This window comes from Papaver somniferum, chromosome 4 (assembly GCF_003573695.1).
Source record: "Papaver somniferum cultivar HN1 chromosome 4, ASM357369v1, whole genome shotgun sequence".
NCBI classification, from domain to species: domain Eukaryota; kingdom Viridiplantae; phylum Streptophyta; class Magnoliopsida; order Ranunculales; family Papaveraceae; genus Papaver; species Papaver somniferum.
In genome coordinates, this window is record NC_039361.1 from 122,307,178 (window position 1) to 122,319,367 (window position 12,190).

At 36.0% G+C, this 12,190-nt stretch overlaps 1 protein-coding gene across 1 annotated transcript; it reads right to left on the reverse strand.

Moving 5' to 3' along the window:
* Positions 1–283: 283 nt before the first annotated feature.
* LOC113274518 lies at positions 284–1,114 on the reverse strand (the record flags this gene model as incomplete). The annotated part of the gene is made up of 2 exons (XM_026523884.1): positions 820–1,114; positions 284–402 (listed from the first exon to the last, which is right to left on the reverse strand). Coding segments are annotated over exons 1-2 (414 nt in total), but the record flags the coding sequence as incomplete, so codon positions are not given.
* Positions 1,115–12,190: the final 11,076 nt, after the last annotated feature.

Below are 12,190 nucleotides of genomic sequence, written 5' to 3' on the forward strand. Positions count from 1 at the left end.
GTTCAGGGAGTTTGGGGGAGTGTAGGGAGTTTGAGAGAGTTTATTAGAGGGAGTTTGGGGGAGTTTGAGAGAGTTCACTCCTAACTCATTCTCTTTTAAGAAACAATAAACCCTTATTTGCAAATAACATTGATCTTTAATCAAAAGAAAAAAATAAATGAAAATGATCATATCTCTGTATCAATAGTATGTTATTTTGTGCAACGAGATAAATTTTTTTCCCTTCAATTTAACGGTCTCCATACAATTCTAACTCCCTTTGTTCACGAACATTTTCCCACATATCATCCGCTATACTCTTTCTCCATGCATTAGCTTCTTGACGTTGTTGTTCTTGAGTTTGTTGTGTCAAAATTTCATCGTCATTTACAAGCGTTGATGTATGGCTATCTTCCTCTTCCTCTTCCTCGACCGGAAACTCATCTGAACGGCATTCTTTTCGTAAGAAGTTGTGTAGGCCTGCACAAGCTGTCATTATCTCCGCTTGCACCTGATACGGAAATGGAGGTTGAGACTTAAAGATCAAGAAACAAGACTTCACAACACCGAACAATCTTTCAACTACATTCCTCAAAGAAGCATGACGCATGTTAAATAATTCTTCAGCCTTTTTCGCATGATTACCCGTACCAGAAAATTCTTTCAAATGATAATGTTGGCCACGAAATGGTGTTAAACAATATCGTCGGTTTGCAAACCCACCATCCCCCAAGTAATATTTACCTGAATAAAACACAAAAAGAAAACTTCGTCAAGTAGAACCCGAATATAACTTAACCAAAAAACTCAAAACTTCACATTAGATAAAAGTAAAATTACCTTGCGGTATTTTCAGTCCATTTCTTTTTTTCATTGCGTCGTTAAGTATTTTCGAATCATGAGCAGAGCCTTCCCATCCACTGAGCACGTATATGAACTCCAAGTCGAAGTTGCAAACCGCTAACACATTTTGAGATGTAATTCCATGTCGATTCAGATAAACGGCTGCATTTATTTTCTCTACCATTGCTAGGATATGTGTACCGTCCATAGCTCCAATGCAATCCTTAAAGTAAGGATAAAATCGTGTGCTCTCACGAATTTTAAATGGAGTTGCACTTGTTGGCTTAGCCATCATCCTCGGAGCTATAGAATTTAAAGCTCGCAACATCCTGTTGAAGTTTTTACTAACTGTCCACCGAGAGCGACCAAATGTGTCACGTATTGTGCAATATCGTGAACTTTGGCCAACAACGATGTACCAAGCATTTCTTCAATAGAAACACATCTTGTATCACATAATGATGTAGTTTCTCTAATGATACAACATAGTTTTAGAAAATTATCAGGGTACATCCTATAACTTCTTCGAAAGTTTTCTGGGTCTTGACGCAAAACTCTCCTTATATAGTTATATCCAAACAAAGTAACTGGGCGTCTCATTGGTCTTTCAATACGCTGACTTTGTATGTATTGCAATTTCTTGATTATATCCATCAACCATGAATGCACCGCTGAAAGTATATTCAAAAATATGGATAGTTCAAATTCATTATTGCTGCTTACCTCTTCATCATCACTGCTTTCTTCTTCTGTATCAAAGGCTTCATCTTCACTATCAGTAGATAAATCCAAATCAGACATGTTCACCTAAAAATACGATAAAAGTACTTTTTTTTATTAGAATCAGCATTATTTCAAAAGCATAAAAGTATATGTATATAGAAAATAAGCATATAGAATATAAAGTTCATAAATTCAATCATAATAACCATAAAGATGTCAATCCATAAAAATTAGTAGCAATCAATCCATAACAATAAGTTCTCAATTAGGAGAAAAGAAAAATTAAATACTAATAGTTATGAAGAAAAACGATCAATTGTTGTAACTCTAAAAGCCCATTAAACCTAATAGAAACTTGCAAAGATGACAGGTTTATGCTTTTAACTTTGAACCAATCCACAATTTTCTCTCTTCAGGAGTAAAATGTATGAATAAGTTCTTCTTGTGATTGTTGTCCAGCATTTCAATTACTTTCAGCTTATCTTCCAAAGAAATTTCATTCATGCCATAAACAAGATCCCATACTTGGTTATCTTTCTTATCCTTATCAATTCTGCGCATTTCTTTTTTAATTTTGCGGTCTTCTTTCTCTTTCGCAATAAGAGCATGCATTGAATCAATAGAAGAAGCAATCGATGAACTGTTGGCAATAAATTTCTCTAGATAATCAGACTTCCCAGTAGGATTAGTTGATGTAGAAGAGTCACCAATGTCACACCTTGGTCTTTTCTTTGGTGCCGTTTTTCTGACAGGAATTTTCTTTGTGTTCATATCTTGAGTTTCATCTTTATCTTGTTCATCACTTTCCTCTAAGCCATATCCCACGTATGATACGTTAAAAGCATTATCATATTGCTCTCATTGAGTATAATCAACATCGAAGTAATCATCTTGTTCATCTTCCTTATCACAGGTTCTAGCACTTGTACCCTCATGGGTAAGATCAACTGTAACTTTTCCAGAAGCACATTTATTCCCAAAAACAATAAGCAAGTCACCATAGTCTTTACCATTATCTTCCCTTAAGTTAGTTTGGTTTGGATGGCTCTGTTAACATACAAAAAATAAATAAAGGATAAAGCATGAATTAGAACTCTGCACAAAATAGAAGAAAAAGATATCAAATTTAGTTTTCAGTATGTAACACACACATACCTCAAAGTAATTGTTCCACATCTCGTCGGATCCAGTAATCATCTTGTTAGCATCATCCCAACCGAATCCAGAAGTACAAGATTTAAACAAATCTTTGCAGTACTAATACTTACCTGATCCTCTATAAATTTTTATAGTACACTTAAAACTCAATATTACACAACACACTCAAAAATCATAGCATTCTAACGGTTCATTAAAAAGATACATTACTCAGAACCCGACTACTTTCAATACGTGCATACAGAATTCAGTTCCGAATTTCTCACACTTTGGTGTACCTAAAGTGATCAGAACTTCATGAAATTTCTACAGTAGGTAACCTTCATATATACAAACATCATACTAAAATTTCAGCTTTGTCCGATAAGCGGAGAATGAGATAAATAGGAATCAGTCCCCTATTCAGGATTTAAACTCAGCATACCATAGTCATATATTGTGCAAGTTTTGCAGTAGCAAACGTGACCTGATCCGCGTGAAAATTTTACTGTACTTCTATAACAAGGTAAACTACGACGTACTCAAATTTCATCATATTCCAACGGTTGAAATTTAAAGATATCATTATAACAAAAGCACCGTATGAATTGGCTAAAACACGCCAATACGGAATGAAGTACGCCACTGTATTGAACTTTGGCATATAGAGTAGAAGAGAAGTATGTGTCTAAATAAGATGACTTAAAAAGTGATAGTGATTCTCAATGACACCTATGCAAAGTAGCAAGCCAATTAATGCATGATGACATAACAAATTATGAAGATAACTGTAAAGGAATTCGGTTTCACCGAAACACAGTTTCAGATTGTCCAATCTTTGCAGTACTAATACTTACCTGATCCTCTTAAAATTTTTATGGTACACTTACAATTCCACAACACACTCAAAAATCATAGCATTCCAACGGTTCATTAAAAAGATACATTACTCAGAACCCGACTACTTTCAGTACGTGCATACAGAATTCAGTTCCGGATTTCTCACACTTTGGTGTACCTAAAGTGATCAGAACTTCATGAAATTTCTACAGTAGGTAACCTTCATATATAAAAACATCATACTAAAATTTCAGCTTTGTCCGATAAGCGGAGAATGAGATAAATAGGAATCAGTCCCCTATTCGGGATTTAAACTCAGCAGACCATAGTCATATATTGTGCAAGCTTTGCAGTAGCAAACGTGACCTGATCCGCGTGAAAATTTTACTGTACTTCTATAACAAGGTAAACTACGACATACTCAAATTTCATCATATTCCAACGGTTGAATTTAAAGATATCATTATAATCAAATCATGCAATTTCTTACCAAGATCTTTTGAACCACAAATTAGGGTTTTGGCAGAGAGAGAGTACCCACAAAAAAAAACTATACACACAATCAAAATAAACAATCATGAAGATCAAAGATATGAAAAACAATCAAAATAGTACACAAATCAAACTATTATAAACAATCATGGAGATCAAAGAAGAAAAAAAACATACCTGGGAAAAAACGTTTCCTCTTCTTTCTCCTATGGTTTTCTACGCACCAAACTCCTTCCCAAATCTCTACTCTTTTAAGAGATTTGTTGTGAGACCAAAATACACTAAAAACTCCTTCGAACTCCCCAAAGCAACCAACTCCATAGTATTGTAGGGTTTTATGACTAACAGGGAGTTCAAGAGCTTTTTTTAAACTCCCCAACGACTAACAGGTGTTTTCTAGAGAGTTTAGGAGACTCCTCTAAACTCCCCCACGATTAACGAAGATTTGGAGAGATTCCCTCAAACTCCCTCAGGACTAACCGGAAAAAACCTAAATACATTAAAATCTCTCGAACTCTCCCACGACTAACCCCTATACATGTGCAAGATTAGACGACGGGATGGCTGTTCAGGAGAGTTCAGCTCGGGATCGATTATTGTCTTTGTTCGGTAAGCTTTTGCTCAAGTTTTGTTCTGTTGAACACATGGTGATGAAATCGGTTATTCATGCGGTTTCTTACGAAACCCTATTTCTGTTCAGATTTATTTCGGTTTTTTCCGAAGCTACAAAATCTGTTTATACAAATCGAGGCGTAGTGGTTTCTTTGGAAACCCTAAAAGAGTTCAGGTTCGTTATGAACTTGGATAAAGAAGAAGATGTTAATATGGTTGTTTTTGATCAATATGGTGTTGTTAATACCGTGTTTTTCATGGTAATTGATTATGGTGTGAAGATCCCAGAGGACGTTGATTCTATTATCACCGAACTGTTTATGTACCATGAAGCTATCAAGCCGGTGGTGTTATTTTCATTAATAATACTACCAAGGCTTCCGTGAAATATTTGGTGGTTTGGTATGAAGTTGATATTCATTAGGGGATTTCAACATGAGTTAAAAATGTGACAGCAAAGAAATCTTTTCTTGTTGTCAAAGTACATGATGCGACAGATGTTAGTTTAATCATCCAAAGTGGTTTACAGATGTCACAATTTAGATATGCAATTGTTAGTACTCTAGTGGTTCTGACAAGGTGTGGCAGCTTTCAATATTTTCTGTCGTAATTATTTAGTGATAACAATTCTGAAGTGAAGATTACTTGTTCAAACTATGACGATAGGATGGCTGTTCTGAGGAGTCCAGCTCGGGTTCGATTCATGTTGTTCAGTTTTCTTTTGCTAAAGTTTTCTTTTGATGCAATAATGGTGAAGATAGTAAGAAAAGTGGTTTCTTTTGAAACCAAATTAGTGATGCTATTTATTTTAGTTGCAGGAGTTTCTTGACTTTGTAATTAGGGGCCTTTGGTCTCTTAGAGCGTCCACAGTGGTGCGAGCATAACTAAAGACCAAAGACTAAAAAAAAAGATCAAATTTGGGTTTAGTCCGTCCTGTGACGTAGCGGGTGACGAGTAAATTTGGTCGCGCGTTGATATAAAGTCCGCTTCATCGTCCAGCGTAGATAAAGATTACGCCTGGCATGGGGCGTTGATAAAGATAACGCCTGGTATGGGGCGTTGATAAAGACAACGCCTGTATGGGGCGTGAACTATAGCAACGCCTGGTGTGTGGGACGGAGATTATACGTTCGCCCGGGTTCAAAAAAAAAAAAAAAAAAAAAATGGGGCGTTGATAAAGACAACGCCCCAACCAAAGTTTTGTAAACTTTTCAAATTTGGGTTCATGACTATATCAACGCCGCATTCAAATTTGGTGTCCGGCGTTGATTATACCAACGCCCCATCCAGACGGACATTATACCAACGCCCCATGCCAGGCGTTGATTATACCAACGCCCCATTCAGGCGGACATTATACCAACGCCCCATCCAGGCGGACATTATACCAACGCCCTGCATCAGGCGTTAACTTTACGAACGCGCGGCTACAGGCGGACATTATACCAACGCCCGTCGGGTAGGCGAACATTATATAAACGCCCGACTATATTTGGATTTGGTCTTAATCGCCGACCAAATTTGGTCCGAGTTTTACTCTTTGATCAAATTTTGATCGATGGTCCGTCCCATTACGCCAGCCCACTCGACACCAAATTTGGGTTTAGTCGTCCACTGCAGTTGCTCTTAGTGAAGATATTTATTTTACTCTTTTAGTTTATGGGGTGGGGGCCCTTGTAATTCTTGTGATAACGATTTTTTGCTTTAATAAACTATTGGGCTTAGCAAAAAAAAATAGGGGAAACTAGGGGGAGATCCAAAAAAATAATATTCTCGTTCTCATGCCCACAATTAATTTTGTATACCGTGACACCCATAATTATATGAAATTATTATATGAATCAATACATAACTGGTTATGCATACTATCTTTTCAGGCATAACTGGTTATGCATACTATCTTTTCAGGCATAACTGGTTATGCATACTATCTTTTTCAGGGGTATAATTGGCAGCGCAACTTGGACATAACATATCTAAAAATCCGCGCCTTAGAATTTTACAAATTTTATATCGTTGGAAATCCTTTTAAAAGAGCTACGCAACGAGTACAAACAAGAATATCAAATTTTTGTTTTTAACGAAAAAATCGGAGGTGATCCTCATTTTAGGAAATTTTTTTGAAAACTTGATACTTAACCATTATGCAGTCACCAAAAACGATGCATAACACATTCTGCAGACGCATAACGAATTATGCAACCCTTTTTCGACTGCATAACAAGTTATGCATCTATAACAAGTTATGTAACCATTGTTTTGGTTGATTTTAGCCGTACATATAAAAAATTGATGCATAATGCAGTATGCATCCATATTTACGGATGCATATCAGGTTATGCATCTATTTTCTCGATGCATAAAAGATTGTGCAACAATTTTCTCGATGCATAATGCATTATGCAGTCATATTTTCGGATGCATAACAGGTTATGCATCCATTTTCACGACTACATAACATGTTATGTAGATATTATTATAGGTGCATGACAAGTTATGCAGCCTTATTTCTTGTTGGTTTCAATACTAAGAAAAAAGTAGCTGCATAACGTGTTATGCAACCCTTTTCTGGACTACATAACAAGTTACGCAAAAAAAAAAGCTGCAGAACGTGTCATGCAACCAATTTCGAGAATGCATAACAAGTTATGCAACAAATTTTGTAGATGCATACCCTATTATGCATCACTATCTACACCTCCATTTTCTTCTAAATGCACGTCACACACACACCAAACCCATCTACACTTCCATCTCCTTTTCCAAATTTTATTTCTTCTACTAGTTTCGACACATAGCAACACGCTCAACGAAGGCCTGCAAGTGATATTAAAATATGAGAGAATCATTGGACTGTATCAAGTCTGCAAGCTTCAAAGTTAGGTGAAATCAAAGCACAACGGAATTGAACATGTAGAAGTTTATGAAAGATAGCTGAGGCAACTCGATATTGAACATGTAGAAGTTTATGAAAGATAGCTGAGGCAACTCGATATTGCGAAATAAGTAAGGTTATAGATTAGAACCTTCATATGTGGAAGAAATATGCTACTTAGTTGATACTTGAAAATGCCGGCTCTCATATTTCTCATTGCCTGCCAAGTGGATCAGTTTATCAAAAAAAAAATATCATTCATAACAAATTAAACCGAACACGTAAGATTAAAAAGCTAAGTTATAATAAGACATAATAAGTCGATACTGTAGATACAAGGGAAGCTTTACATACAATTTTGAAGCATTTTAGTTTACATGGTTCTTAGAATCTTAAAATATATATTACTAAGCAGTATAAACTTATGCATACTGGAAGCAAACTTATGCATACTCCTGTTATTTTAGTCTCCCATTTTTGTAATAACTGGAATCTATATTTAACAAACCAAAGCCAACGAAAGTTAACAAATTAGGAGATTCATTTTATCAAATTACAGAACATTTTGCCGGGACATTACCTCTACATGAGCTTCTGAGCTTCCATCTTTGGCATACAAAATAAGAGAAAGCTCCACGTCTGATTTAATTGCGCAGCATTCAGTTAAAATTGGATGTAGCACACTTAAATCAGTCTCAAATCTTTCTATTCCCTGTCAAAGATGTATACAAATTGTTATGTTTTAATAATTAATAATGATAGTCAACCTTTCCAATCTAGTAAGGCGATGCAAAACATTAGGAAAATGAAGATCAATAGCACGCTACGTTGCTGCATGCGTACCAGAGACGCGGGCAAGTAGTTGGATAAACAGGAAATAAAACTACAACTTACTATGAGTGGAACGATGAATAAAGCTCCATATTCAGTACTTCCACCAGCAAACTAAACTACTCATGGAAACTACACCTCTGCCATTTTCACTACCCCAATAAAGACCAGTACTAATAACAGTACTACTAATCTATTTGAAAAAGTGATTTGAATTCGAACGATGTCAATTCCAGCTTATCATCACTTGTCTTCTCTAACTGAGAAGAGATCCAATGCGGATGACACTCTCCTCGTCAGTATTATTGACTCTGAAATAGATTGTTCCGAGGAGAAATTTCACGAGGTATGTTTCTGAAGCATTTTCTGAATCCCGAACCCAGACTCACATTTACAACTCAGTATCTGCTCCTCATCAAACCCTAATTTCCCTGTTTCAATACCAGATGTTAATGGGGACATCATCAGTGCTTTCAATTTCTGGTTCAAATTCAATACGAACCCATCTTCACATCAAACCATCTTCGATCTAACAACTAACAACCTGAATTTCCATCAATCTTCACCAAATCCTGTTCCAACCCATTGTCAGTATTGAACAAACGGAGTCATGATTATAATCGAAATCTATAAACTTATTGGTAAATTAGAAGATATACAGGGATTGATCTAGAGAGAAAAAGAAAAAGAAAACTCAGACTAAGAAAATCACAGATAAACAAAAATTTCAATAATTATGGGTTTGGGAGAAATTTTCACCGACAGAATGGGTGCGCCCGTGAACTTTTCTGGCCGTGGGTTTCATAGTGGAAAAAATTTGAAGAATGGGTTTCTCTGTAGTTTTCACGAAAAAATATTGGACATGTAACAAACTCTACGGACCAGGTTTTTGAAAAGGAAAAACGTGAAGATATTTTGAAGGAGCAGCAGGAGGTACGTGCCAAGGAAAAATCTAGTTCGAATATTGCTGAGCACAATGCTAGGCTACAACTGCATAAATTTTTGAGTACTAATAGAGAGGTGCATTTATCTTAAGAGGAGCATGAAGTTCTTCTTACAATAACAAAATTTGATATTCAACAACAGTTTGTGAAAGATTTATCTTTTCGCAAGGAGTATTGCAAGGAAATACAAGACCGATGAAAAAGAATGCAAACTCCAAAGAAGGAAAATAAGAGCAAAGGATGGGGTGGAGGCTCTTAATGTTTTCCTTTGTTAGTTTTTCTTGTTATTTTTTGGAGCTTTGTTGCTTATTTTTTGTTAGTTATTTTGTTGTTTTTCTTCTTTTTTTGCTAAGAAACACACCATGGGATTAACAAAGAAGAGAATTACAAACAACATTCAAGTTCTCCTCCCTCACAAGAGAGTTCAAAAAAAAGGGATAGGAGACCCAAAGACCCTTAAGACTAAGATTTCTAGCTCGACGAGCAAGCCGGTATGCTAGATGGTTTTTCACACGATTTACAAACACAACTTTAAAGGAGCAAGAACTAGAAATTAAAACCCGACACTGATTGAGAAGATCTTCATTTCTCCAAGCAATATTAGAGCTGACTCCATTCACATAATCCACCAGTTGGAGGCAATCACTAACAAAGACAACTTTGGAAAGATTCATCTCTTCTGCCCAAGAGATCGCCAAAATGAGAGCAGCAGCTTCAGCACCTATTGCATCTGGAATCAATCCAAAGTCCGAGCGAGCACTCTTTAATTTTCCTTAAATATCACACTATATAACACCCAAACCCATTTTAAAATCGTTAAAAGAACCATCAGAAAACATAAAATGATCCACAACATCTAAGGGGACTTCATAATCTCTGACGAAAGCACCCTTGTAATTCTTGTAATCTCATCTTGTAATTACGTTTTTTTTCTTAATAAACCTTTTTGATCTAGAAAAAAAAAAAACTGATCTTCAGATACTAGCTTGTCTAAAACAATCCCTTACTGATAGACGCATTTATGTGTCTAATTTGTCCTCAATGTTTCGTATTGTTGGTACTCGTTTTCGTCCTTATTATGGTGTTTTGTGTATTTTTAGGTATTTTTGGAAAATAAATATTGTTGGAAAAATCGGCTCGAAAAATCACTCGGAACACCCCCGGAGGACACTTGCTACACGGAGCCCAGATTTGGTTAAGGGGCACCTCAATTACTAAGGGGTACCCCAGGTCACCCCCAAACCAGGCATCTGCTATTCGCACCCCACATCTGGTTAGGGGGACACCATATTCTTTGTTTGAAAATTAAATTTGGCGGGAAAAAGAAGCACTGAAACTGGATGAAGTTTCGATCGAAATTTGAAGCAGTTCTGGGTAGACAAAAGGGCTGAAACTTAATGGGTAATTGTGATATGTCCTAAAAAAGCTGGTATGGGTGTTTGTTTCGACCCAATTTGGATGGAATTGCCGTGGTGAATAAAACAGGGAGTACGTGGCCGGAAAACTCCATCACGGGATTACAACAAATTGAAACGTGTACTGCTCGTGTTTGGATGGAGTTTGGACTCTGCAGAGGCGTATAGAAGGAAAATAAGGAAGGTTGGACAGCTGCAGATGCTCGGATGAAGAAAAAAATATCCTGAGAATATTTTTTATTTACTGCCGAATAATAGAGAATTTGTGGTATTTAACTCGAGATTCGAGGGGGATGTTGAGTATAAATAGGCTGCTGGGATATCATAGAAGGGACGGAGAGATTGGGAGAGAAAGAGCACCACAGAGCAAAAAAATCGAATTTGCAGAGAGCCATTTCTGCTGCTGCAAAACTGAAGAACACGAAGAACGACCTGCACAACAGTCGTTTTTGAACAGTGACACGACTCATTCTGTGGGTCGCAGTTTACAGGACTTAAAAACGCAACAACAAGTAGGCTCTTTGTAACGGCTTTTGCAACAGTTATAAGCGTTGCAAACCCGATTTTTATTATAATTCTCCCTTATTCATCATTTGTAACCCTTTGAGCATAAATGAAATCAACTTTTGAGCGTGTTTCCAACATGATGAGCGGCTAATTCTCTCGTAACCAAGGCAATGGATGAAGCTATTCACACATGAACAATGGGTAACTATTTCATTTTCTCTAATATTTAATTATAATTCACTCAATCACTGCTTTTGCAGAGTTCTTAAAAGTTTACATAATTTTCTTCATTAGTTGTGATTCAATTAGATAGGTTATGCTTTGGTTAGATAATCTATGCTTAGGGATACAATTAATTTTTGAGAATATGTTTGATTATTTGTGGATTAAGAAATAAAGGATTAAAAGGATAATTAGAGTTATGAAATATTTGACATCATTCATGTGTAATAGTGGATTCTAGTGTCTTGGTTATTTTCCAATCACTTGAAATCAATTTTGAGTTAAGTTTTCTATATTTTTAAGTTCTATTAAGTCTAGAATTCATTGCCTTCACAAGCCTCAACGAACTCTTTACTACAACATCATTGAAAATACCATCAATTTTTGGCGCCGCCGACGCGGGCTTGTCTTTAGGATAGAGTTTTTAGATTTATTTTTTTTTTAGTTTTTTTTTGTTCTTCTTTACGTTTTTGGGTTTTTGTCTTTTCCTTTCAGATTTTGGGAATTTGGAGCGAAAGAAATTTTTGCCAAAGCTTTTGGCGAATATTTAAAGACTTGAAGTAAAAGGCAAAGCGAAAGGAGCTAAAGAAGAAGAATTTTTTTTATATAGAAAAAGAGAGAAAAAAAAAGAGAGTGTTATTTTATTAGATTGTATTAGGAATTCTTTTTATTTTGTATTTTTCTTTTTCTTTTTGCACTTTATTTTTTGGACCTTTCTTTTGGACTTTGGACATTTGGACATTAATTTTTTTAAACCCTACGGAAGGGTA